At 46.4% G+C, this 24,832-nt stretch overlaps 14 protein-coding genes across 14 annotated transcripts, besides 36 other annotated features; all 14 read left to right on the forward strand.

Moving 5' to 3' along the window:
• Positions 1-336: a sequence feature (areas merged during assembly that could not be assigned to a particular haplotype. This can correspond to areas where the two haplotypes were merged or to regions with more than two copies in the genome that were merged during assembly.).
• On the forward strand, positions 274-720 carry Tc00.1047053507053.10 (50S ribosomal protein L7Ae, putative; the record flags this gene model as incomplete). The annotated part of the gene is made up of 1 exon (XM_812594.1): positions 274-720. One exon carries the CDS (start codon positions 274-276, stop codon positions 718-720), a length of 447 nt encoding a protein of 148 aa, XP_817687.1.
• Positions 337-2,399: a sequence feature (areas merged during assembly that could not be assigned to a particular haplotype. This can correspond to areas where the two haplotypes were merged or to regions with more than two copies in the genome that were merged during assembly.).
• Positions 1,003-1,108: a sequence feature (T-rich).
• On the forward strand, positions 1,174-2,526 carry Tc00.1047053507053.20 (hypothetical protein, conserved; the record flags this gene model as incomplete). The annotated part of the gene is made up of 1 exon (XM_812595.1): positions 1,174-2,526. The coding sequence occupies one exon, from the start codon at positions 1,174-1,176 to the stop codon at positions 2,524-2,526; it is 1,353 nt and encodes a 450-aa protein (XP_817688.1).
• Positions 2,400-2,754: a sequence feature (areas merged during assembly that could not be assigned to a particular haplotype. This can correspond to areas where the two haplotypes were merged or to regions with more than two copies in the genome that were merged during assembly.).
• Positions 2,726-2,766: a microsatellite.
• Positions 2,755-3,455: a sequence feature (areas merged during assembly that could not be assigned to a particular haplotype. This can correspond to areas where the two haplotypes were merged or to regions with more than two copies in the genome that were merged during assembly.).
• On the forward strand, positions 2,801-4,288 carry Tc00.1047053507053.30 (hypothetical protein, conserved; the record flags this gene model as incomplete). The annotated part of the gene is made up of 1 exon (XM_812596.1): positions 2,801-4,288. The coding sequence occupies one exon, from the start codon at positions 2,801-2,803 to the stop codon at positions 4,286-4,288; it is 1,488 nt and encodes a 495-aa protein (XP_817689.1).
• Positions 3,456-3,650: a sequence feature (areas merged during assembly that could not be assigned to a particular haplotype. This can correspond to areas where the two haplotypes were merged or to regions with more than two copies in the genome that were merged during assembly.).
• Positions 3,651-4,961: a sequence feature (areas merged during assembly that could not be assigned to a particular haplotype. This can correspond to areas where the two haplotypes were merged or to regions with more than two copies in the genome that were merged during assembly.).
• Positions 4,524-4,841, forward strand: Tc00.1047053507053.40 (hypothetical protein, conserved; the record flags this gene model as incomplete). The annotated part of the gene is made up of 1 exon (XM_812597.1): positions 4,524-4,841. One exon carries the CDS (start codon positions 4,524-4,526, stop codon positions 4,839-4,841), a length of 318 nt encoding a protein of 105 aa, XP_817690.1.
• Positions 4,962-5,957: a sequence feature (areas merged during assembly that could not be assigned to a particular haplotype. This can correspond to areas where the two haplotypes were merged or to regions with more than two copies in the genome that were merged during assembly.).
• Positions 5,490-5,517: a sequence feature (AT_rich).
• Positions 5,562-5,631: a sequence feature (AT_rich).
• Positions 5,791-7,269, forward strand: Tc00.1047053507053.50 (hypothetical protein, conserved; the record flags this gene model as incomplete). Its single annotated transcript, XM_812598.1, has 1 exon — positions 5,791-7,269. One exon carries the CDS (start codon positions 5,791-5,793, stop codon positions 7,267-7,269), a length of 1,479 nt encoding a protein of 492 aa, XP_817691.1.
• Positions 5,958-7,338: a sequence feature (areas merged during assembly that could not be assigned to a particular haplotype. This can correspond to areas where the two haplotypes were merged or to regions with more than two copies in the genome that were merged during assembly.).
• Positions 7,290-7,351: a sequence feature (A-rich).
• Positions 7,339-9,002: a sequence feature (areas merged during assembly that could not be assigned to a particular haplotype. This can correspond to areas where the two haplotypes were merged or to regions with more than two copies in the genome that were merged during assembly.).
• Positions 7,396-7,419: a microsatellite.
• Positions 7,576-7,604: a microsatellite.
• Positions 7,647-7,693: a microsatellite.
• Positions 8,253-8,280: a microsatellite.
• Positions 8,369-8,388: a microsatellite.
• Tc00.1047053507053.60 (hypothetical protein, conserved) lies at positions 8,514-9,278 on the forward strand (the record flags this gene model as incomplete). The annotated part of the gene is made up of 1 exon (XM_812599.1): positions 8,514-9,278. One exon carries the CDS (start codon positions 8,514-8,516, stop codon positions 9,276-9,278), a length of 765 nt encoding a protein of 254 aa, XP_817692.1.
• Positions 9,003-9,628: a sequence feature (areas merged during assembly that could not be assigned to a particular haplotype. This can correspond to areas where the two haplotypes were merged or to regions with more than two copies in the genome that were merged during assembly.).
• Positions 9,363-9,391: a sequence feature (AT_rich).
• Positions 9,490-9,623: a sequence feature (T-rich).
• Positions 9,629-9,774: a sequence feature (haploid, non-Esmeraldo-like haplotype).
• Tc00.1047053507053.70 (geranylgeranyl transferase type II beta subunit, putative) lies at positions 9,669-10,673 on the forward strand (the record flags this gene model as incomplete). Its single annotated transcript, XM_812600.1, has 1 exon — positions 9,669-10,673. One exon carries the CDS (start codon positions 9,669-9,671, stop codon positions 10,671-10,673), a length of 1,005 nt encoding a protein of 334 aa, XP_817693.1.
• Positions 9,775-10,474: a sequence feature (haploid, Esmeraldo-like haplotype).
• Positions 10,475-11,505: a sequence feature (areas merged during assembly that could not be assigned to a particular haplotype. This can correspond to areas where the two haplotypes were merged or to regions with more than two copies in the genome that were merged during assembly.).
• Positions 11,305-12,450, forward strand: Tc00.1047053507053.80 (hypothetical protein, conserved; the record flags this gene model as incomplete). The annotated part of the gene is made up of 1 exon (XM_812601.1): positions 11,305-12,450. One exon carries the CDS (start codon positions 11,305-11,307, stop codon positions 12,448-12,450), a length of 1,146 nt encoding a protein of 381 aa, XP_817694.1.
• Positions 11,506-22,110: a sequence feature (areas merged during assembly that could not be assigned to a particular haplotype. This can correspond to areas where the two haplotypes were merged or to regions with more than two copies in the genome that were merged during assembly.).
• On the forward strand, positions 12,725-14,653 carry Tc00.1047053507053.90 (hypothetical protein, conserved; the record flags this gene model as incomplete). The annotated part of the gene is made up of 1 exon (XM_812602.1): positions 12,725-14,653. One exon carries the CDS (start codon positions 12,725-12,727, stop codon positions 14,651-14,653), a length of 1,929 nt encoding a protein of 642 aa, XP_817695.1.
• Positions 14,782-14,816: a microsatellite.
• Tc00.1047053507053.100 (ubiquitin hydrolase, putative) lies at positions 15,101-17,800 on the forward strand (the record flags this gene model as incomplete). The annotated part of the gene is made up of 1 exon (XM_812603.1): positions 15,101-17,800. The coding sequence occupies one exon, from the start codon at positions 15,101-15,103 to the stop codon at positions 17,798-17,800; it is 2,700 nt and encodes an 899-aa protein (XP_817696.1).
• Positions 18,022-18,046: a microsatellite.
• Positions 18,065-18,101: a microsatellite.
• Positions 18,274-20,457, forward strand: Tc00.1047053507053.110 (hypothetical protein, conserved; the record flags this gene model as incomplete). The annotated part of the gene is made up of 1 exon (XM_812604.1): positions 18,274-20,457. One exon carries the CDS (start codon positions 18,274-18,276, stop codon positions 20,455-20,457), a length of 2,184 nt encoding a protein of 727 aa, XP_817697.1.
• Positions 20,558-20,596: a sequence feature (GA-rich).
• Positions 20,607-20,633: a sequence feature (AT_rich).
• Positions 20,891-20,911: a microsatellite.
• Tc00.1047053507053.120 (hypothetical protein, conserved) lies at positions 20,990-21,724 on the forward strand (the record flags this gene model as incomplete). Its single annotated transcript, XM_812605.1, has 1 exon — positions 20,990-21,724. One exon carries the CDS (start codon positions 20,990-20,992, stop codon positions 21,722-21,724), a length of 735 nt encoding a protein of 244 aa, XP_817698.1.
• Positions 21,955-23,379, forward strand: Tc00.1047053507053.130 (hypothetical protein, conserved; the record flags this gene model as incomplete). The annotated part of the gene is made up of 1 exon (XM_812606.1): positions 21,955-23,379. The coding sequence occupies one exon, from the start codon at positions 21,955-21,957 to the stop codon at positions 23,377-23,379; it is 1,425 nt and encodes a 474-aa protein (XP_817699.1).
• Positions 22,111-22,870: a sequence feature (areas merged during assembly that could not be assigned to a particular haplotype. This can correspond to areas where the two haplotypes were merged or to regions with more than two copies in the genome that were merged during assembly.).
• Positions 22,871-24,832: part of a sequence feature (areas merged during assembly that could not be assigned to a particular haplotype. This can correspond to areas where the two haplotypes were merged or to regions with more than two copies in the genome that were merged during assembly.) that runs on past the window's edge.
• Positions 23,474-23,500: a microsatellite.
• Positions 23,502-23,531: a microsatellite.
• On the forward strand, positions 23,618-24,604 carry Tc00.1047053507053.140 (hypothetical protein, conserved; the record flags this gene model as incomplete). Its single annotated transcript, XM_812607.1, has 1 exon — positions 23,618-24,604. The coding sequence occupies one exon, from the start codon at positions 23,618-23,620 to the stop codon at positions 24,602-24,604; it is 987 nt and encodes a 328-aa protein (XP_817700.1).

Below are 24,832 nucleotides of genomic sequence, written 5' to 3' on the forward strand. Positions count from 1 at the left end.
ACACGCTCTCACACTCTATTTCCTTCTGTCTCTCTCTCTGTGCGTGTGTGTGTGTAAGACCCTTTGTCGTCACGGAGAGAAAGACTGAGTGACTGGCCGACGTTTTATTTTGCTCCATGTTTTTCTATGCGTTTTTCTCCCTTTCCCCCCCTCTTGCTGTGGGAGAGGCGCTCCTGACCATCAGCGGCGCACAAGGAACAAGCGGCCAAACCGAACAAACAGTGGAGTTTACCGGGAGAATAAGACACACTTAAAACAGGATAAAATACAAAAATGACCGACAAGAAGGAAGAGCAGCAGAACACGGAGGAGTACGACTACGATCGGCAGCTTTACCGCTGCCCCATTTCTTGGCCCATCACCTCCGACAAACCCAAGATGACAAAGAAATTGTACTCCCTTATCAAGAAGACAGTGACGAGGAACAAAAAGGGCATATTGAAGGGCATCAAGGACGTCACAAAGGCAATCCGAAAGGGTCAGAAGGGCGTTCTTATTCTTGGCGCGGATGCTTCACCGTATGACGTCGTGTCGCACTTTCCAGTCATGGCGGAGGAGGCCAAGATCCCATATGTGTGGGTGCCCTCGCGGCAAGACTTAGGAACAGCGACGCAGTGCAAGCGCGCCACCTCGGTGGTTCTTCTCAAGCCGGACCCTGAGTTTCAGTCTAGCTATGACAAGATTGTGCTGGCGATTGAAGATCTGAACTCGGACGAGTGACTACAGTTTGGAGCCGCGGAACCACATTTTTGTGCCTGTACTTCCCGCATGAGCAAACACATTTTTCTGTTCTTACTGTTTCGGTTGCGTCTAAAAAATAAAAGAAGGAAGTAACGGAATCACAATGAATGGGGAAGTAAACATTAATGAAAAGAGTGAAACGAACAGCCAAAGAGGGAGACTGGATGGAATTGTTGAGACGAGCTGGTGTTTGGGTTATTTCTGCGAGGTAATGCAGACTGCGTTATCCGATGTCTTCCCTTCTCTGCTCAAGAGCAGAGGTTTTTTTTTTTTTTTATTTGGTTGGCTTCTTCTTCTTCTTTTCTTTTGAATGTGTTTTTGTTTTTGGTGGTTTTTATTTATTTACTGATTTTTTTTTGTTTTTGTTGTACATGACCGTACGTAATGGCGTAGATTATTGACAACTATTTTGTGTCAGGTCTACGCACACAAATGGAGGCCGGAGTGGCTGGTAGTGGTGCGATGCTGCTGAGTGCCTCGCTGCATCGCCGTTGGTACGCCCCGGGCGATGTTGTTCGTTCTGAGGTTTGTCTTCATGGATTTTCAAATCCATCGGACAGCGTGTCCAATGGAGTTGCCATGCGTTTTGGGCGGATGGATAATTACTTCGCCGATATCGATATCGATGCTCCTACGGTGGTGCGAGTGAAGTCGCTAGTGGCTCAAATTGTTGGTGCTTGTGTTGTAGATTCCAGACGCATTCAATACGATCTGGGGGGCGGTCGTGCAATGGATGAACGCTGCCGAATAGTTATCGAAGACACATTGTCGAAGGATCACAATGTCTACGGACTTTTCTGCTCGGATGATTTTTCCCTTGTTAGTAATTTGCCTCTTCGTGAGCGGGAGTCGAGGGCCCTGGTTGTGAAGTTCACTTTGCCACAGTATTTACCGTCCTCGTTTCGGGGGCAATGCATACGTTTTTATTACGCCCTTTTTCTACACGGTGTTTATTGCGACCCACGGAACTCGAATGCTCCTGTAAAACTCCGCATTCCCATCCAAGTGTTCTCGGCCCAGGCGATTGTCACTCCGCTGCTTCTCCCCGTGTCGTTCCCGCTGGAGAGGTTTGATTTTCAAGAGAAGGTGTCTTTTCTCCAATCCGCACCGTCATCTGCCCTGACGGGACCACTTCAAAGCCACCTGGTGCCTTCGGAAGTAGAAGACTTTCATGCTCATGTTCTTTCCAAGAAGGCATTAAACACGCAGGCCAATCAGTTAAGTAAGCAGCGCACCCCGCTACAGTTTCCACTAAGTTTAGACGGGGAATTGGCATTGACAGTAGTTGTGGCATCAACAACTGTGATGATTGGAGAATCCCTCAGCGGTATTTTTGTGGTGCAAGGCAACCCCAAGTTTCAACCAGTGAAGATTCTCGGTAGCCTTGAGTTTCTTGAGTGCTGCTCTTCTAAACACGTGAAGAAAGGCATTTTTCGCCATCAGCTTCCGGGATGGAGGAAGGAACTAGTTGTTGCGCAAACAAGGGTAATGGAGGAGCTTGACTGGGTTGTACTTGATCGTGCCACTGTGCCGTTTTCTGTCCCTTTCACAAACCCAAATACATACGCATCAATGCATACCGATGTCGTGACATTATGTTGGCAGCTACGTCTGCGCTTTTTGTGGTGCCGGTTGTCCGAGCTGCGGCAGTGTCGTGCAACTTGTCGTGAGGAACTGAAGATAGAAAAAGAGGAACCAGAGCTCGTTGTGCCGTTGATTGTCGTGCCGCCCTCTCAGTCTGAGCAACATCCATGCAGGGGTGCAACACTACAGGTACTATGCTGAGGCCATTTATTAGTACCACGGATATTCCAGACGCTTTAGACATCCTGCACGGTTTTTGCATTCTTGTTTACTCCGTAAGCTGGGGTTCACAGTTTCATTTAATTAACGAATAAGTCTGAGCATCAGCATTCCTCATTTTTTAAAAATGATTTGTTTATTTATGTGTACGAATGCATCCTTAATTGTTCTATCTTATCTGTTTTTTTTTTTCTTTTTTTCTACCTTTTTTTTTTTTTTTTTCCCGAGGCCGTATCATTTTTTTTTTTCTTTATCAATGTCTGACGAAGTTCAGTTTTTTCTTTCGCTTAAGGACGAGCTACCACTTCTTATTTTGCGTAAGTCCGGGCAGACGATTGCGGTGACAAGGGACGAACCGTCTGTGGGGTCTATTTTGCCCTTCTCTCCGAGAGTCTGCGACTTGGTGCGAGTTTCCGACGAAGATGTGTTGCGAAAGACATATGAGGACGGCTATTTCACTGCTGTGGCGAGGGACTGGCGCATAAAGGCGAAGGTAAACGTTTCCCTGGACCCAATCGAGGAACGCACGCACTGGCTGTTGTTTCTGGGACGCAACAAAGGTACGGCGGAGAAGTCGAAGACGACAGTTGCCAAAAGCTTTAAAGGCACTGAAAAAGATCTGCGTGAGGTGGTCAATTGGTTGAAGTCCCTTTCAGTGGAGGGATATTGTGAGGTGTATTTGGCAAGCGAGCCTTCCATCTCTGATTTGCGCGTCACAGGGGAGGTGGGCCGCCTTTGCCTTTGTCGAGGGGATGAAAGGGTGAATGAGCAGGTGTTTTTTGGTGACTCCATGGACGAAATTGCGATTTGTCTTGAGGAGCTCTTGAGTGTATTTTTTTTTGATTGCGTGAGAGAGGCAAAAGCCGTCTTCTGGCCTCCGTCACTGGCACATCCGCTGAATATTCACTACGGCGCGAGGGAGATGCGTGTGGCGGAGCACAATGCGGCCTTGCTTCCCATGCGTCCGTTGCTACACTTGGGGCAGCGGTACAAAGAGTGGCCAATGACAATAAACCTGCCAACTGTCCTTGCTGCCAGTGTACCTCGCACGGGGCAGTCTTGGGAGAAAAATCTTATCTGCAATATCCACGCTCATCTCTCAACAAATTCATTCATTAATGGAGGGGAAAAATCTGTTGTGAGCGGTGCCTACGACTATTACCACTACCGCGTGGATGGGTTCAAAGATGATGGATGGGGTTGTGCTTATAGAAGTCTACAGACCATACTGTCATGGTTCCAGCACGAAGGATATATGAATGAGCCAATACCAGACATTTGCGCCATTCAGAATATTTTGTATGCAAAAGACCCAGATAAAATGAATCGCAAGGAATTTATTGGATCAAAGGAATGGATAGGATCTTTTGAAGTCATGATTGTGATACAGCACTTCCTCCCAGGTATGGATTGCATGATAAGGCGTATGGAAAGTGGTTCTGACCTGGAAACTGATCCGTCCGTCCAGCAAACTCTGGTGAACCACTTTCGACAAAAGAGGGCGTGCCCCGTCATGATTGGTGGAAGTAGCTACGCTCATACAATTCTGGGCGTTGATGCAAATCTGGCCACAATGGAGGCGCGCTATTTGGTGGCAGACCCACATTACTCAAGTGGTGAAACCAGCTTGAAGACAGTTGTGAAGAAAGGCTACGTGGGATGGAAGGAGGCGGGGAAGTTTTTTGAATCCAACAGCTGGTACAACCTTTGCATCCCACAGCTGGCAACCTACGATCCACGTTGATGCCGAGGGAAAGGGGAAAAAAGGAAAAAGTAAGAGTTGCGGGGCAAATCTTTTTTTTTATTTCGCGTTCGCGCTTGCTTGCTGCGCGCTGTGCTCTTTCCTTTAAGTGTTTTTTTTTTTTTTTTGGTGCTTTCCTTATAAAGGGGATTTTCATTGCTTGTGAGAACATATTTTCTCTCTCTCTCTCTCTGTAAGTCTTTGGGAGTAAATACATTGTACGAGGCAGAGGGAACACATGCTTCTTCGGCGGATGGCACCGAGGGGTATGGCCTTAGTGGCTACAACTCCGCTTTTGTCGACATCCCGCGGGTACAACATGTTTGTCTTTCGGGATCCGAAGCGCCGCCCCCAACTGACGGAAGAGGAGCGAGCCAAAGTTGTCATTAACCAGGAAGAGTGGCCTGAGGAGTTTAAGGAATTTGATCCTGATGATCCGTACAAGAATAGCCCAGAGATTATTGAGGGCATGACCAGCTGGAACCTTTTCCTCTGGGGCGTGGAGTGCGCCTTTATCTATCAGTTCTATGAGCTTGTCTTCCCCAAGAGCATTTGAAATGTTCGTCTCTGGTGTTTGGTAGAACGGGTGCCCCACCCATAAATGGGACGCACTGGCGCCGGCAGCAAGCAAATTCTGAAAAAATAAAACAGGTCAACAGGAACAACGACGGAAAAAGTAAACTTTTAGGTAGCAGCGGTTGTGGCAGTAGCGATCAGCACACGTACAGGAGGGGGGGGGGGGGGGATTGATCATAGCAAAATAAATGTGAAGGAAGAGAAGGGAAATAGAGGAGAAGGAGGCAGAGATGTTGCCCAGCTTTTCATTTCTCTTGGTGTGCTGGTTCTCTCTTGAACGTGGTGACGGTACTGAGACTCCGCAGAGATGACAGTAAGAAGTAGCGGTGTTTTTTTTTTTTTTTTTCTGTGTGGGTATTGTTGAAGGGCGGATGCTCCGACTTTTATTTTCCTCGTATTGCATTTTGGCTTTATGTACTGCACAAAACACTTTCTGTGGACTTTTTCCTTTTTTTTTTTTTTTCTCGCTCTTTTTTCTCACCTCATTTTGGCTTTAAACACACGTATACATGGATTTTGCCTTTGTAGCTCACCATTCTACTTTTTGCGCTTCCATTGCCAATCAACGAGTCTTTAATTTTGTAACATCACTGACTTTTACGGTGGCGGTTGGACGTCTCGACGCGGCAAAAAAAATTTTTTTTTGTTTTTTTTTTGGGGGGGTGTGGGGGTGGGGTGGGGTGGAGGAATAAATTAACAGAATATATAAAATTATATAATAATTAATAATATTAATAATAATTAACAAAATATTTGTATTATTTTTTATTCGGGAGGGTATAGTATAGCTTTATACGTGCCCACATAAAAATAAATGAATGAATAAATAAGCACACAGACAAACGCAAAGGAAAACGGAAAGAACAACAACAACAACAAAAAGACAAATATTAAGTTGTAAATTTTGTCTTTGAAGGGGGTTTCAGACGATGCCTGCGGCGGTGAACGTTGAGGTCGATACAGGAGCGCTTGTGTTTGAGCGTCCGAGGTACTTGGGCCGGGGGGTTGAGGTTTTTAATGCGGATGATGTTCCAATCACGCCCTACGGTTCCTTTATTAGACCCGATGAATATCCAAAAAAGTTTAACATCAATGAGGCTTCTTCCATCGCCTGTCAGGAATCGGAGAGCGTGCAGATGCCGTTGGACTTATTCTCATCACATGAAGATGCCGGAAGCGCGATGCAACCTCAACCGCTTGATCAATCCTTTGTACCTTCCACGACAGGGAGCTTCGTATGCGATGAAAGGAGTTTGAAGCATCAACTTCACCGCATCCTTCTCATAGGTTCCCCGGGACTCGTTTCTACTCATGTGGCGGCAGGACTTTTGAAACATGGGTATCGCGTGAGGCTATTGGAGCGTGACTACCGTGGTAAGATCTTTCTTTACGGTTTAGAAAGTCTCATTGAAACTCGCCCATCGCGCCTCTCCTTGTTTTACGAGGACGATCTTTCACTGGCTGTGGCCGACTGTGACGGCGTAGTTTACGTTAACGGACCCGATACATCCGAAATTTCTAATGAGAACGATATTGAGCGCCTTTTTGTGTCATCCATACAAGACGTATTTCTTTCTATAAAACGCAATGGTAAAAGCGTGAGACGTGTTGTCTTGATTAGCCCCGCTTCTTCTATCTTTCCAGTCGAAACAACGTTGGTTGCTAAAACACGGGGATTGAAACGTGGCCAAGCGGCTGCATTAAAGGAGGCGGAGCGTTTGTCTTATAAAGCAGGTGTACCTTTGACGATTCTTCTCCCGGCCATGATGGTAGGTCCTTCCCTTCTGGGGGAAGGTGATGGCAACGTCCAGGCCTTGGTACTGCTTGCAGAACAGCAACGTCGATTTACTTCTCCCATTTATTATAACATTGTAGACGTAAGAGACGTGGCAGAGGCATGTGCATTGGTCCTCATGGCACCTAGAGCTGAATACCAGAAGTATATTCTTTCTGGAGGGGAAATGAGTCTGGCGCAAATTGCCTGTGCTCTTCAACAATGCATTCCACGTGTATCTCCACCAAAAAGACATCTACCAGTTTGGTTAACGAGGGTATTGTTGCATTTGGGAATTCTAAACTTTCTCGGATTTGAATTCTGTGAGCGAGTTGCGTGTGAACGGGTTGGTTGGAGTTACGTGTTAAGTAGCCTTAAGGCTCAACGTGACCTTGCAATACAGCTGCGAAGTGCGCAGACGGCCGTCGTTACTGCTGTAGCACATGCAATGAATGTGCCAGTAGCGCTCCAGCAGCCAAATGTTGGTGACACACAAACTTCAGGAAAAGTGCGCAATCAGGTGCGTGAAAGCAGGCTTTGGAGGGGATTTCAACTTGTTGGGTTTTCCGTTCTCTTTGCCACAATCGGCTTTTTTTCTGGGAAACGTCTTTTTAGTCGTTCTAAAGTCACCTAAAACCGACAGCAGAATTACACCAAAATTAAAAACAAAAATAAAATAAAACGAAAGAAAAAAAGAAACAAAAACAACAACAAAATAATAATATTTTGGCATTCTGTGTGGCCTTTTGCACAGAGTATCTTTTTTTTTTTTTTTTTTTTTTTTCGTTAATAATTGGGCTTTTTGTGTTGTTTTGTTTCCTCTCCTCACCATTCCACCTCTCCAATATCTCGTCCATAAATCGCTAACGCGCCTTTTGTGGGACGACGCGCTTCCTCTTTGCACCATTATTTGCCACGCGGTTATCCGCAATTAAATAAGTTCTTTTTTTTTTTTTTTTTTTTTTTTTTGGTCCCGCAGGGTGAATGCGAGACGGAAACGGGCCATGACTGTTTTTTTTTTTTTTTTTTTGGAGTGCTTTTTTTTTTTTTTTTCTCTTGGATTGGTTTTCCGCTAAGTTTTACCTCGCATTGCGTCTGTGAACGAAAGACGCTGGGAAATGGAGTTGTGTTGACAAACTTGAGGTGTTTAGAGTCTTTTTTGTTGAGTTTTTCCTACCGGCGGCACGCGGAGAACGCGAGGATGCGGGATAAAGAAAGAAGAGGATGCTTCGTGAGGGAATGGGAAAGGGTGGCGTGAATGCTGCGGACATTACGGAGACGTCAGGCGTTAGTTTCCCCCACCCCACCACTAATGCCCCGCAGCTACTGCAATGGACGACTCTGCGCCACGGATGGAGATGCCGTGAGAGCAGTTTTGTTTTCTGCCTGATGGATTCAGCCTCTTCGCGGCGGTGAAATGGGCAGGAGTGAAGCCGCTCATTTGGATTATATATGTATTGTGTGTGATATTTTAATGAACCTAAATATTGGCGTGTCAGTTGTCCAGTCCCAACAAGTATGGGGTGACATTTACGGCATTGCAGAGGCGGCATTCTTCGAAAGCACGGATAAAACTTTCTCTCTCGAGATGCTGGCGCGCTTGAGGAATGGTCTACCTTTTTTTTTTTTTTTTTTTTTTTTTTTTCACTACGAATATAATCAAATCTGCCAGTATATATTTGGTGGCATATTTTGTTTATTACCACACATGGAGATAAAGAAGAAATTCTTTATATTTTATTTTATTTTATTTCTCCCGTTTATTTGTTAGGAAGGCCCCAAGTAAATCCGGGGATTCCTGGAAAGTGTGGGAAAGGGAAGGAATAAATTGGTCGAGGAACTTCTCCCCCGTTGAGCTTCTGGAATGCGGGGTAGACAATGTTGCGAAGTGTGAAAGGTATAGAGTGTCTTTTTACGGGAAATGTGACGGCGCTCTGTGCGACCCCCAGGAGGAAACACTCCCGTGCGACGACTACACATTTAGATGAAGAACCCTCATCTCACATGGAGGATGTGGGGAAAAAAGGTGGAGGCGAGAAAACAAAGGGGGGATCTGAGACTTCAGAGGAGAGTTTTGGGAAGCGTTTATTCACATCGTGGCAACAAGGCGTGGTTGCTAGTATTGGCGCAGTGATGGGTATAGGTGCCATTGGTTTTTTTCTTTACGCCCCGGTGAAGGAGGACACGGTACATCATACAGCAGTTGTGGCGTCGGAAGCACTGGGCGATTTGCGTCTACGTGAGCAGGCCATACAACTCTCAAAAGGGGTTGTGGAAAATGTGTTGACTGATCCCAAGTCCCTAGACCTTGTCGTGCGACTTGTGGTGCAGGTTCTAAGGCAGGATGACACTAGGATTGCTGTATCCTCTTTTCTCCGTTCCCTCTTTGAGGATCATTACACCCAAGAGGTGACTAAAAAGTTTGTCTTGATGACTATATTGGACCCGTGGATTCAAGAGCAGCTGCGTGGCATAGCGAAGGACCTGGCAAACGATTTATTGAATGATCCAGAAGTAAAGAGGGCACTCGTTAACCTCCTTACCGATTCCGCTACCACTTCGCTACGGGATGAAGAACTACGCTACGGTGCCGCACGTGCTATGAGATCTGTGGCAAAGCGCACAATTAACCCATGGTCTTGAGGCGCCTTCCTGTTTTTTTTTATTTGTGGGTCAAAGACAAGAGGAGTTGAAAAAGAAACAACAACGACAGAAAAGACGCGGAAGAAAAAATATATATCTATATATTTTTAATTCCCCAATTGTGGTGGTTTAGGCTTTTTCAAAATGCGTTTATGTATTGCATGTCTACAACTGGACTTTTTATATATAATTGTATGTATAAAAAAATGTGTTCTTTTTTTTTTTTTCGTTTGTTTGTTTTCTCACAAAAATCATTTGTCTATTTTATTTGTCTTTATGTTTTGTCTTTGTTTTTAATACTGTTTTATAAATTATTTACTATTTTTATTTTATTTTATTTTTTATGCAAATAAGTCTGGCTTTGGGTGGGTAAAAGTGTTTGGAAGGGCGATGGCAGAAGAAGTTTCAAAAAGACTGTTAGCGGATTTGCATTTGAAGTTCATATTGGGTTTGGATGAAAAAAAGGATGATTTAAGGTATTGGATGTCGCAACATCTGAAGGTGAGTGGTGCCTTTTGGGGACTTAGTGCCATGGAACTGTTGGGCCACTTAGATAAAATTAATCGGCAAGATGTGATTGAATTTGTGGTGGGGTGCTGGAATAGCGACGGTGGATTTGGTGGAAATGTGGGGCAGGACTCACACATGCTTTACACCCTGAGTGCAGTTCAGGTGCTTTGCCTTTTGGGTGCACTAAATGCTATTGACAAGGAGAAGTGTGCTTGTTGGGTGGCATCCATGCAACTCCCAGACGGATCATTTCAGGGCGATGAATGGGGTGAGGTGGACACACGCTTTGTCTATATTGCGATGAATTGTTTGCAGTTGCTTGGGAGACTGCATCTGATAGACTTGGATGCGGCTGTCCGGTGGGTGCTGCAATGCCAAAACTGGGATGGGGGGTTTGGCGTCGCACCAGGGGCGGAGAGCCACGCAGGGCAAATATTTTGCTGCGTCGGTGCTCTTAGTATCGCTAACGCGTTGCATTGTATTGACAAGGAGCAATTGTCAAGTTGGCTGGCTATGCGACAGCTGCCATCTGGAGGGTTGAATGGCCGCCCTGAAAAGAAGGCCGATGTGTGCTATAGCTGGTGGGTCGTGTCATCTTTGTCAATGCTTGGGCACACCGATTGGATTGACCGCAAAGCTTTGTTTAATTTTATTTTGGCATGCCAGGATGCTGAGGACGGCGGCATTTCAGATAAACCTGGGAACATGGCAGACGTATATCACACCTTCTACGGCCTGTGCGGGCTGAGTCTTCTCGGGTACGAGGACTACCCACTGAATGAGATCAATCCCGTCTACGCTATGCCCTACTCTGTGCTTGAGGAGTTGGGCGTACCGGAAGAGAGGGGACTGCACGTCGGCAAGGCCCGCAGAGAGAAGGCATAAAGACCCTCGCAAGCGTGACACAAATTCGATGCTTTTGGGTGGGCACCCCTTCGTGTTTTTTTTTTTTTTTTTTTGTTACTTACGGATTGCTCGATTTGATTTTGTTGTGGAGTATTTTTTTGGTGATTTCTTTATTTTGCTGAGCGGCGACTATTATTATTATTATTTCTGTGATTGACGGATGGACGTTTCACTGCGTTTGCTCAGAGTTGCTGCCTAAAGTATGCTGTTGTGTCTTCCATGCATCTCTGCCGCAGTCTTTTTTTTTTTTTTTTATGCATCCTTGCTTGGTGGTGGCTGGTGGGCGGGCCATTGTATTAATTTGAGGATACACGAGGAACATTGAAAAAAAATAGGGGAAAAAGAAACTTTGGCAAGCAGGCTGATACAGGCTGCTTCTAATCACACGGTCGGGAAATAAGATGGAGTGCATGAAGCTCCAGGAAGAAGGGCGAAAAAAAAAAAAAATGCAAGGCGATACCGCTTTTTTTTCACCTTTGCTTGGTTTTCTGCGTGGGGCAAACGAAAGAGCTGCTTTGTTCCATGCAGACACGCACACAGCACATCTTTTTTTTTCCCGTGAATTTTTTTTCTTTTTTTTTCTTTCTAGAAATTGTTTTAATCATGAGAGATGCGGCGTGCTGCTCTTGCCGGCTCTTTGGTCCGCCTCAACTTGGTGGTAAAGAAGCAGCAGCAGCAGTATCGCTTCAGCGCGGCAGGAAGTAAGGGCTCACCGGGTCTCGTAGATCACTGTAAGTTGTTGCAAAAAATCCATATGGACCAGCAGCCGTACCACGTGAAGCGAAAACGCATTCAAGGTGTTCTTCGGAAGATGGAGACAAATTACATTCATTGGCTGAGAGAATGCGGGACAAAGGAGTCTCTTTTAGTGCTTGAGACACTAGCAGGGGTGTCAAGTTATCTTAAAAAGGGCCGTTCCGCCACGGTAAATGTCCAACAACGGGATAAGGAAGAGGGGGAGGAGTGGACCGGTGCGTCACCGTACTTTTTGCCAGGCGTCAATGATTGGCTGTGTGTTCTTTTGGAGCGTGGTGCGCGACACGCGTCACGTCCCGACGAGTGTATGACTTTGCTGTGGGCCGCGGCTGAACTTGAGCTTGCCGATACACCGACGCTGCAACATCTATGTCGCCAGTTGTTGAAGGAAGAGTACACAGGAAGTGCAGCTCCAGGGGAACTAGTTCGTGTTATTCAACTGGTCTCACTGCTTGTAAAGCGCTGCAGAATGCCAATTCCTCAAATCGATTATCTTCTCTGTCGTTTGTCTGCTGCTTCACTTGATTCAAGAGAGTCAATTAACGTTCTTTCTTCGCTGTTGCGCATGCGTGCGAGAAACAGTGTGGAGGTGGTGCGAGCTGTCTCCAGGAGAGCCGTGGAACATGTTGCAACGTACACTGCAAGGGATGTTATCTATGCACTAGAGGCGATTGCACTCCTAAACTGCTGCCATGAGTCTTACGCAGGAGCAGTTCTTAACCGGTGCATTGCCTTGCATGCGGAGCTTAAACCAGCAGAGCTCGGGAGCGTCTGTAAGTATGTGGCGATGCTGAATGTTTCACGGAGAAACAATGAGACGGCATTTTTTTGTTCGAAGGAGCTGCGTCGACTTCTTCCCGCTCTTTTACGTCGGGCGGAGCAATTACTTGGTCGCTTTTCGCTTAGAGATGCTCGCTGCGTGATGGGTTGCCTGCAGCAGCACAAAGTCCATCATTCTGTTGTATTTTCTCGTCTGACTCCTCTTGTCTCAGAGAATTGAGAGGACGCAAACGGGGGAAGAGCAATGAAACGAGGGGGGAAAGAAAAGGAAAAGAAGCGAAGTGTGAACAACGCATGCACTTGTGTACCCTAAAACAAGAAAAGGAGTTGTGCCAAAAAGTGGAGAAGCAAAACGAATTTTTTCTCTCTATATTTCTTCCCTCTCCGTGTGTTTTACTGTCTACCAATTTTATCTTTTTGGGGGGTCTTGCCCTTGTGCTTCTGCCTTTTGTCACCTGTGCGTTTGGGAAGCTCGTAAGAAGAAGGAGACACCAATGGAGGGAGTGGAGAAAGTCGCGGCGGAGAACCCGCTTCTTGACCGCCTACGCGAAAAGCATGCCGAACTTTTTCGGCAGCGCACGTCCGAATTGCAGAAGACCCTGGAGGCGGAACACTCATTTGCATCCAGGAAGATGCACAATCTTCCGCCATCGCTGGATTTGATATCCGATGAAATTATCATTGCGCTCAACGAAATTGGCACGCGCTGTGAGGAGTACGCGGTGCCGCAGGTGGGGCAACTCCTTAGGGACGTTAGAATGATGATGAATCGACAGCTTCGGGAGGCGTACGCCTCGCTGGAGGCGGGCTACAAATCCGCCTTTCACAAATTAGAAGAAGAGGCTGAGGGGTCCCGCCGACGGCCGGAGGCGAGCAGCACGGCACAAAAATCGGTGGGCAGGGCGATGTGGAAGTTACAGGCGGAATCAAGTCCCCCCAACGAGGAATCAAGCCAAAGTACATCTTCTTCCAAAGAACGACTAAGAAAGCGGAATACCGTACCGAAGACTCTGAGAGTGAGAGATACATTTTTGGCAACGTTGGGCTTCTTTGCGGAAACAACGGCTGTTTTGCTTCGCTGTGAAGTTGTTCGAATTTTTCTTTACGATGAATATGAGAACTTGAAATGTTGCGCTCGATTTCCCTTCAATAGCACTTTGGGCGATCCAACCTCGGGGAATGACATGGAGTTGATGCTCGCGAGGGAGTTGCATTCAACGGTCTGTAAAAAGTGTATTGCAGTCAACGGGAAGGAAGCGCGGCTTGTTGCCATGAGGGAGCGCGACCGTGATGCCTTGGAAGAGGAGCTTCAGCAACTTGGATGGCACTCCATGACGAGCTGTCTTATTTTTCCCATCTTTTCAAGTGCTGGCTGTGGACGGCCCTTTGGAATGATCCACGCAGTGAACAAACAAGGTGTCTCTTTCGACCGAACAGGTACGTTTGACGAGAATGACGAAGTTTTTATGTCTGTGACGGCGCGATTGCTTGGCTGTCTACTCACCCGTTACCCCACAAAATTGTTTGTGCTATCTGTGGGAGAAAAATTGCGGAACTGTATTCCCTCCTCATTAAAAGGGAATGAGGAGTCTCACTTGCCACCAATATTGCAGGATGAAGTCAAAGGGGCTGCAGAGGTTGGCAATAAGGCAAACCAGATGTTTACGCGCGTGTTATTGTACCGTGCACCAATCAACGTTATATATCAAACACGGTCACTGCGCAAGGAGGTCCGTAAGCTTGAATCACTGAATGTTATTGATAGGGCTCTTTCTACAGTAGAGTTTGATATTGCTGCGTTGGAAGAGCTTTGGCGAGTTGGACGTGAAGAAAATATTATTATGTATCAACAGTGCCAGCGGCTCAATGAGCAGTTGAACGCGCTTCAACTTTTACTTAGGAATGTTCTTGATGCCATTGGTGCATCACGGGTATTATGCAGCATGAGTGACTTGGTACGTTACATTCAGGCGCTGGAGGTTTATGCTCGCCAAGAGAATATTTCAATGATTACTGAATTAATTTCTGGGGTACTGATGAGCCCCCGAACTGGCGTATCTGTGCCACCGGAGTCGGGGGAAACCTCCTCTGATCGCCTCTCTCCCAGTGAGATGATTCGAATTGAGCGCCGTGTCGCCCAGACGCCACTCAAGCTGAAGTTTGGTGCTCAGGCACCGTCTAATGTCCGCACTTACTCGTACGATCCGGAAAAAAAGAGAGAGAAGGTAAGATTTCTTAACCAGCTTGCCGAGGAACGAGAAACGGATTTTGTTGCGAAGTTTGCAGTGAAACCGGTCGCGCGGCATGAGGCTGAAACAAAGGCGACGATTGCAAAGAAGGTAAATCAACCAGTCCCCTTTTTGGTGCAGTTTGGACCGACTGACTACGCGTCCAAGCGGCCCTTTCAAATTGGAAATAGTTAGTCTGACGAAGTCTTCATCTTCAATGTGAATTACCACCAACAGCGGCTGCCAATAAAGCTGTTGTCCTCTTATGTTTACGCTGCTTTCTTTCCTTTGTATATATATATATATATGTATTATATGTAATATGTGTGTGTGTGTGTGTGTGTGTGTGTGTGTCTGTAAGACAGAGTTTCTTTATTCACTTCTGTTTGTTTGAGTTTCTGTGCACGTGTGCTAGGCTGGGTTTTGTTATTTTTATTTTGCTTACAGGCACTCTCATCTTGTTGCAGGAAGCTCCCTTTTTTTTTTTTTTTTTTCTGCGCGAACGAAGGGAAAAAATTAAGTGAATATTCGAAAAAGTACAAAACAACAACAAAAAGAAGGGAAGGCGCTTTTCGGTTGCATCTCGGATTGCCACCTAAAAGTGACTGGGAGAGGAGGAAGAAGGGAGGTACGACGCAGTGCATGATGCTTTATGAGAGCAATGATGAATTGGCAGACGACATGGAGGAGAAGCTGCCGTACGTTGGACTCGTGAATCAAGGCAGTACTTGTTATTTAAACTCTGTTATACAGGCGCTCTTTCACCTGCCATCCTTTCGTCAGACGCTATACTTCATGGCGCATCCCGAGCGCGATCCCATTATATTGGCATTGAGGAATATATTTTCACAACTTCACTGTGCGACGCCGTTGGTATCAACGAAGGAGCTAACGGATGCCTTTGGATGGGGTGCCAACGACGCTTGGGTGCAGCACGATGTGCACGAAATGATGCAGAAGCTATTTGATCGTCTGGAAACTATCTGTAAAGGAACTCCTCAGGAGAATTTTATTCGTGATCTTTTTTACGGTGAATTAACGTATATTACGCGTGCCGTGGACGGTGTGGACTACATCTCGTACAGAAACGAAGGGTTTTATGACGTGGAACTGCTGGTGAAAAACATGGACACAATCTATGAATCCTTTGAACTCTGGGCCAAGCCCGAACGTATCGAGGGAGTCTCACTAGAGATAACTAAAGGGGGGCCCTGCACAAGTCACACAGTTGAGCGGAGTCAGCGTTTTGTGCGCCTGCCACCGGTTTTGCTAATTCACCCCAATCGCGCAGAGTTTTCTATGGAAACCTTTACGGTGAGAACACTGCCTGGTAAGTGGACATTTCCAACGTCTCTCAATCTTGAGCCGTATGTTCTTCCAATGGAATTGGAAAAAAATGGTGGAACTGGTTTGAGTCCTTTTTATGAATTACGTTCTATTGTAGTACACCAGGGTATTGCGGAAAATGGGCATTACTTTGCATATGTTCGTTTTGGGGATCAATGGGTCTGTTTTAACGATATGTATGTGTTTCGTGTATCAGAGGAAGCTGTCATGACTTCAGCTTCGTGTAGCAGCGACACGGAAAGCCTTAACAAGGGGTCCAATGAACGGGCATCACTTCTTGTTTATGTCAACACGTCAGTATCAAAGGACATATTGACTGAAGACTTTGTCCCTACGCATATTAAGGCGGTTGCGGAGGAGATATTAGCTGAACGTGAGCGCATACAAAGGGAAAGATGTGAGACTGTTACATTTCGATACATCACAGAAAGAGAGTCTCTTGTTGAAGCTTTGGATGATCCATATGACCCACCAGTTAATGTGAAAAGCACAAGCGTGCCTACCTTCTTTAGTATAGAAGAAGTTCATGCTGCCATTGCTGAAGACATTGGACAATCTCCCGATAGAATTCGTGTGTGGATGTACGATGGCGGCATCGCCGCTGATGTCTTTGAAGCTCATCTCCACAATGACACAAATCGTCGTGAGATTCTTTTTGTGGAGATCCTCCCGGATAAAAAGGAGAAGTTTTCTCAAATGTCAGTTGAAAACGCATTTTTTGCTCTTGTTCGCATTATTCATGAAGATTCACTGGGGCCTTGCAAAATCATTCACACGCGTAAGGATTTAGAGAGACTCATAGGGGAAAGCGAGGAGGAAAACAAGTGCTTGATTTGCTTGCAAGGCCCAAGTTTATGGGAGGTTTCGGTTGATAGGGTTTTGGTAGGCGGCAATGTGATATTGTGCCCAGTATCCATGAAAAAAGAGCATGCGTTGGAGTTGTTGCGTCAGCGTAAATTCAAGGAGGTTGAGGTTCTTCTTCTTGACCGTCGTGGTACGGGGATGTGGACGCCCACAGGCACCATTCGTCTTGATGCAAAGTCGTCTTATGTCGATGCGCAGAAGAAGGTTTATGAGCATTTGGTCGCGGCCCATCATTCTCCTCCAATATCTCCAGAGTACATTGGTTTTCACTGTGCTGGTTCCCACGCTCGAAATCCATCTATTGCCGTATTTCCGCCCTCCTTTTTGGGCTCTATGAAAGAGGGGATGGTTAGCCTCCTATGGCATGGCGAGGACACAATGGAGCTGTTTGTGACGCTACTTCCGGCCCCGTTGAGCTCCATTGACACACTGCGTGTTGTGTTGCTGAATGTTGGTGGGGGCATACGCCCCGCGGTGCACGTGGAGGGGAGGTCGTACAAATTAGGTGAACTATTTCGTCTTGCAATGCAACAGACATCTTCATGTCTCCCCACTGACCTGTTTAATTACATTATGTATCGCCTTCAGAAGCGCATTCCGGTGTTACGCCTCATTATGATTCCTAATGAAAAAAACCAACGTGTGTTTGAAAATGAGGATGATGAAGTGTTGGAGTGTATTGGTTTGTATGTGATGGATGTGCTTGCAGAGATAAGGAAAGGGTTTTTTCGGGTAGATGTCGTCTTTTATGATCGACGATCAGGGGAAGGGCGTTTTGGCTTCCCGACGAATATTGCGCTGACAGAGTCGTACAAAGAGACGGGGATGGAGATTGCCCAACGGGTGGCTGAGAAGATCAAAGCGACTGTAAGCGTAGAGGAGATTGGGCGATGGATTGTTGCTGTGAAGGGCAAATCCGGCGTTATTCGAACAGTTGGTCCAAAAGAAGTGCTGAAGAGCATTATGAAGGATCTTAATGAGGAGTTGGAGTGCTTGATGATCGATCGTCCACGATCACTCTTAATTGACGGCGTCGATGACGTTCGACAGGGCATTGAGCACTCCATCATTATTAAAGATCCTTCCTTGCAAGATTCGAGGTCAAAATCCGCGCAGCATGGGGAAATGTAAGGGCTTTGACTTATACGGGCGAAAGATCGAGAAAGAAACGTAGTGTGGATTGTTCTTTTTGACAGTCTTGTTTTTTTGTTTATTTTATTTGCTTCTCGTTGTTTTACTTGTGAAAGGTGTTGGGTGTAGGAACGAATTAAGACATATCCAATGTGCGTGAATTTAGTATTAAAGCAGGGTGAAACTGTTCACTCTTTGGCCAATAATGTAATTTTGGTAAGTGTTTTTTTTGTTTTGTTTTGTTTTTGAAGAGCCCTACTTCCTTATATATATACATATATATATATGTATATATATATATGACTTATTACTTTCTTTTACTGTCTTTTTTTCTTTTTTTTTTTATAGAGCCGCTTCAGATTTATTTTGTGTGTTTGTGTTTGTGCGTGTGCAGGCGTGGAGTTTTTTTTTACTTTTTTTTTTGCTGTTGATGTTTAGTTGAACTCTTTCGTTTGCAATGTGCTCTTGTGTGTATGAACCCATTCACTCACATGTCTGATTGCCCGTTTTTTTTTGTTTTTTTTTTTCTTCTGGGAGTGTGTGACGGAGGAATGCCCCCGAAGGGACGGGTGACTGCACCGGTGTCCCTGTCCCCCGCTGCAGCCAAGAACGGCATGGGGGGTAAGAATGATAAAAACAAGGAGGAGAAGCCCAAGAAACTGAATGCACAGCAGGTTGCCCTGAATAACGTTGTGGAGGTGGCAGATCGACTGTACAAGCAGCATGAGCAGGAACGAGTCAAGACGGAAACCGCCGATCAGATATCACGTCGGGGTGCCATACTTGACGCTGCCTTGGAGAAGGAGCGACTGAGAATAGACAAGGCTGAGCATGAAAAAATAGTGAAGGAAATGGAAGAACGGGAGCAACTTGCCTACAGGGAGTGTGAAAAACACCGCATATGGAGCCGTGTTCCACACGCCTCACGGCTCCCACAAGTTGATAGTGAAAGCTCCATCAACACCTTCCTTGCTGTCTGGCGTGATGAGGAGAGGGAGTATGACAAGCATACGCCTCTTGTCACTGTGATTAATAGACGAAATTCCGTCGGGGGAGGCCTACAGAATTATTATTTTATCAACGGAGAATTTGGCGTTTCCCCAGCGGCTCGCAAGAAGATGGTGGAGTCTGAACTCCAACAGTGTCTTGAGGCATACGAGTTAACAGAAGCCATCCGCTTGGAGGCTGATCGCTCTCTGACTCAACTAAAAATGGAGGATCTTACATTTTTCAGTAAAAACATCGGGAAGGTGTGTGAACAGGTGCTAAATTCATTAGACTTTATCACCATTCATGCCTTGCTTGGTTATGATGTCATACTGGAGGGTCCAAACAGTGAGTTCCTAACAATGAGCGTTCCACCAACAAATCCTGTGGTGAAGTACGGTCTCTGGGTGAAAGTGAAGGAGACGACACGCAGTTTTGCTTCCATGGTATTTCCCAACATCGCAATACGCCTGGACCCAAAATCCAGCGCCTTGCCAAAGCTCCCAAAGGCACTGGGATTGAGTAAGGAGAATGTTGCAGTTCGTGTTATTCAATTGGGGTTTAACCCGCACGAACACCATGGTTCCATTGGTCGAGAATTCTACGCGTTAAACTGTGTTATCAAATTAGACCTTTTAAATTTTACAGAGCGTCCAAAACATGTCGGGGATTGGCTTTATCGCTCTGAAACCGAAGAGGCTCACGCTTTACATTTGGTTCCATATCCCCCAGAAGTCTTGGAAAGCAATGAAGAAGATCTTTCACTTCGCGTTTCATTTGAGGCTCCAAACAGCATTGTTATGCGTCATTCATCATTGCTCATTGGGAAGTGGTTAGAAGCATCCAAAGACTGGGAGCCCTGCAGTCACACAAGCGCTTCTACGGACAGCACCGGAACTGAAGGCAGAAGATGTGTTTTTGCAACCTCAGAGTTTGCTACCTTCGCAGTTTTGCAAGAAAAGGGATTTGATGTCCCATACGAGCAGTGGCGACTACATCCTGTAAGCTTTGACCAAGTTCTGATGGTATTGGAGGGGCGTCGTCGCGGAGAAGGGAGTGATCGTGAGTTTCGTATACTTATCCAGGATGCGCAGTGCAAGCTCTTGGCTCCGGAGGACCCTGAGCTGGCTCATCTTCGGGAAAATTGGCTTGAACCTGCAACACTGATCCGTCTGCTTTCTCAAACCGGCTTTAACTTTCTTCTGGATGACGAAGATGCCAAATTTCTCGAAAACATTGTGCCAAAGACGTCTGCTCTGGAGGAAAAGGCGTATGCGGATATTGCGCAATTTTGTCTTTTTTACGCCATCGCAAGCTCGAGGCACAACAAATGCGGCGAGGATGCGGATTTGGCTTTGTTTCGTGTCTCCAAGCAGTCCCGTGCCCTTGACAACGATGAACGGCTGGAGGTTCAGTTGGACGAGGACTCGGATTGGCATAGCGTGCGGTACCAGACCCAATGTTGTGCCTTTGCCGCTATTAGGGAGTCAGACGAGGTTCCTGACCTGCACATTCTTGAGGGGCATGAGTCCCACTTTAACCTCTACACACTTCTCTTGCATGAGAAGGGCGAGGAAGTACGCCTACAGGCTGTTCACCACACCAATTTTCTTTTGCGGCGATGTGTTTTTCAGCTGCTCCGCCTGATCCGACCGTTGACGTGGGGTTAAGCGCGGATTCCGATGGGGAAAAACAGTGGGGACTCGGGGAAACCGTCATTTATATGTATAGCCACAAAAACCAAAGAAAAGCAAAAGCAAAACCAAAAAAAGAAAAAAAAAGAGAGAGAGAGAGAGAGAGGGAAAGAGAAGAGTATACCAAAAAAAAAAAAATAATAATAATAAAAGGCCGGGTACGAGGTTCTTCAGGATGGGGTGAGTTGGTGGGCGTATGGCTTTTTTTTTGTGTGTCTGTGTGTCTAATTTCTCTTGCTTTCTTGCTTTACTGCACAAACCAACGAATATGTACGCAACTGTTGTGTTTTCCTTTTGTATTTTATTTCTTTGGGCTTTCTATATTTATTTTTTTGTGTGTATGATTTTTTTTGTTTTGTTTTGCGTTTCTATTGGGATGTGTTGATGTTGAAACCGAAAGATATTTGCCTTTTTTTTTTTTTTTTTTTTTGACGTGTCCTTTACGATTTTATGAATTAATTTTGTTTTTTTATTGATCAGGTGTGTGGTGGGTTCGAGGCCTTAGAAAATGCGGCGCACAGCCCGCTTTCTGGTGTACGAAAAGTTTGAGGGCGCCGTTTCTGGGGACAAGGGTTACATGACGTATCAGCAGGCGTGCTCTATTTTTGGGTTTCAAATGAACGATAGGTTAGAGGCGGGGGAGATCAAGAAGCGGTTTAACAAACTAGTGCTTCGCTATCATCCCGACCGCGGCGGGTCAAGTGAACAGTTCCAGCTTCTCCGGGAGGCGCACAAGATTCTCTTGACACATCGCCATGACAAGGGGGACGGCGCCTCCGCGAAAGGCAGTTTTATAAACTTCAGACGCGTGAATTATGACAATGTGACGAATACGATTCACCGACAGACTGCGGAAAATCCGGAGTATCGCTCTTTTAGTCTTCAAGACATGGCATTTTTTTTCTTTTTCGTCACTGTTGTGATGGGTTTCTACTTGTATAGGGCATGGAGGACGCAGATGCAGATAATCCGTAGTAGGTGGAGCTACACGGAGGATCGCTTGACCACCGAGGCGACTCATCACGATGAGAAGTTGTGGCATCCGTGGCGCTCTGACCAAGGAACACGGGACATGATGGATAATATTGGCATCCTGCAGGGAAGCGTCAAACGTGAATTGGTGGAGGAAAAACGGCAGCTGGCTCCCTCTGTGTACATGCCATGGCAGCCAGGGGGTCCATTTGCGAGTGGACAACGAGTCGAGTCCGAGAGGGACACGCAGTTAAGTGGAGAAAAGCATTGAGTTTCTTCAAGATAACATGCCGTTTTTGTTGTTTAAGCGGAGGGAACTCAAACACTCGGGAAAAAGTAACAGCATGATGTTTTTATTGTTTTTTTTTTTTTTTTACTTCTTGTTGAACCGTTTTCTGCAGTTCACGTCATAAGGGAAAGCGAGAGAATTTACCTTTTTTTAATCTTTTTGACGTATTTTTCTTCCCGCTTAATTTTTTTAGATTTTTTTTTTTTTGTAGAATGGAGGAAATTAGTGGTGGGTGTGCGGAGGATGCAGGTGGCGAGGTCGGGCGGCTGCAAGAAGAGCTCAGGAAAGCAGAGGAGCGCATGCGGCTGTGGAAGGAGAAGACACAGGTTGCAGTGAATGAGTTGCGTGATCGTATTGTGAAACTCACTTCTGAACGCAACGAGTTGCAGGAGGCCTTCACGGAACTCAAAAATCATCAGGAGCAACAACGACAGCAAGATGCGGATGGTGGTTCGAAATATACCGCTGATGGAGCTTTGTCGTCGTCTTCATATTCTTCCCTCGTCTACGTCCCAGCCGCAACGATCGTGCGTGGTATAATGCAATGGACAATTGCGACTGTAGATGTCTTTTTTCCCATTTTGTTGAAGAAGTCAGAGTTTGCGTTGGGTCTGGCGGCCTGTACATCCCAGGAGTTAGACAAGTGTAAACGCCGCACAGCTCAAACGTTGCGATTACAGGCGAAAAACATTGAGGCACTGCAGTCAGAAATCTCTGGTCTTCAGCAGCAGTTAAACGAGGCGCTCGCAGAGGTCAGGGAGCGCAATCATGCGATTGATAGTCGTGACCAAGCACTTTCTGTCCTTCAAAATCGTCTGGAGGATCTTGAGGCGGCTAATTTGCGACTCGAGTCCTCACGAGTGCTGTTGAGCAATAAACCAAATGCGGAGCAAATCAATATGTTTGAAGAGCGTCTAGAAGAGGAATTGGAAAACGTGCGACGTGAATTTGTGTCCCGTGAGAATGTCATTTTTGATCAACACCGTGACGAAATTGAGAGGCTTTTGGCCAAACACGAGGAGGAGGTGGCGGAGCTGCGGGCTGAATTGGAGGAAAAAATACTTGCCGCGGAGACGGCGGTGGACGCGACAGCAGCAGCGAAGGTTGACGCCAATCTAGCAGACAGGAACAGCGAGGGGGCTTACATGGATCTTATGCGGGATTTTGAGGCTCTGCAGGATGAGCTGAAGGTGACGCAGGGAGAGAACGAGACAATTATGGCGGAGCTGCGGGAAGTGAGGGGAAAGTTGGCGCACTTTAACGGTAATGGTAATAGTAATGACAATTCGTCGGTGGCTTCTCAGAAGGAGCCTTTTACGCTACCGGAGGCGGCGGTGCGCATTGCAGAACTTGAGAGTGGGATGATGAGGCTCTCGGAGGAGTTGTGTGAGACGAAGAAACGGCTTATCGCGGCGAAGCATCAGGCTAATGCCAGGGATCTTAGTCGTTCGCATGTGTTGGAGGGACAACAGCTTTCTTATCTGAAGTGCATTGTTGTGAAATTGCTTGGCGCTACTGAATGCGGTGATGTGGGGAGAAATCTATTGCCAGTTCTTAGCACACTGTTGAACTTTAATTCGGAGGATCTGCAGGAGTTATATGCTGCGCACCCGGATTGGGTGAAACGAAGATTTTGATGGTGCTCATTGCCGTAAAATGGAGATTCTGCAGTTGATTCAGAGTGCATACGTTTTTTCTTCTTCCCACGATTGGCTTGTGGCAGTCGCAGACTTCTTTCTTCCTTTTTTTTTTTCTTTCCATACATATGTATATATATATATGTATGTATTTAAATAAATTTGTGTGTATTACATCTAAAGTGGTGCTGAAAGGTTTGGATGAACGGCACAGAGATGCCTCTGTTGGTATATTTGTATGCTCATGCCATATTCCTTTAAAAAAGGTTTTTTTTTTTCTGCATTATTGTTTTGCAAACAGGGGGGCCTTTTAGAAATGTATTATCTGCGCTCGCTTTTTTTTACACCCGAAGAAGTCTTTTCGCGGGAGCATGTGCGGAATGAAATTGCCCGCGAAAAACTCTCAAGGGCGAAGTTGCAGCGTAAGAGCGAAGAGGAGACCCACATGGCAGAGATGGAACGGCTGGATAATGAGCTGCGGGAAAAACGTGAATTGTTTGCGGCCGCCGCAAAGCCTCTGTTGGAGGAGTTCGATGACGTCTCGCTAGCGCAGCACTACTACCAGGAGATATCGAATATTGTGACGAGCCACCTGCATATTGTGTCACAGCTGGCCGATCGTGAGTTCAGCGAATTTGGCTACGTAAGCAAGAAGCTGATTTCCGTTAGTCTCAATCTTGCGGCGTTAAAATGTTGCATGATGGGCGGCGTGCCCTTTGAACGAGAGTTGAATACCCTCTTGAAGGATGCGGATAGCAGCGATTTGTCAATTGTTGCCACGCCATTGTGCCATGTGCGGAGCATTCCACCTGCAGCGAATGTTCGTGCTACTGCCTTTGATCTTGCACGGGCCATTGAGGAGGTAGGCAAAGATGGCCCAACGCGGGAACCTGTTCGAGGTTGGTTGGATCTCTTTAAGTTCCGCACGTCATTTAGCCCCACGATGCTAGAGACTCGGCAGGTTGAAGCACGGCGAGCGGCGAAGCAGTTTCTTTCTCACATTGAGCGCGGTGAGCACGACAAGGCGTTAGTTCTTGCGGAGGACGCGTACGTCAAGGTGGGCCACGAAGTGAGCGCCGCGAACGCGGTGCTTCTGGAGAGTGCTTTTGGGGCGTTTAGGGATACTGTGCTACCGGTGATTGCTTCCGACGTCTTCTTGCGATACGCTCGAGCTTCGCTTGACGCGTCTCGGTTTGCCTGCGTTGAGAAGATGTTGAAGGAATGAGGGATTTGGCTCTGTGGTTTGCGTGTGCATGCGTGAAAGGCTCCGTGTAACGCGGGCAATGGGTGGTCCGCGAAGCAAGGGAGGGGTTGTGCCCGTATTGTGCCAATTATTTTCTCCAATTCTTACATACGGATAGAAATGTCTGCATATGCATTTACGCAAATAGACATAATTACTTGCACTTTTTTTCTGTTTTGTTTTTTAGGTGTATATAAAGCGGTGCATTTG

This window comes from Trypanosoma cruzi, genomic scaffold (assembly GCF_000209065.1).
Source record: "Trypanosoma cruzi strain CL Brener 1047053516813 genomic scaffold, whole genome shotgun sequence".
Taxonomy (NCBI): domain Eukaryota; phylum Euglenozoa; class Kinetoplastea; order Trypanosomatida; family Trypanosomatidae; genus Trypanosoma; species Trypanosoma cruzi.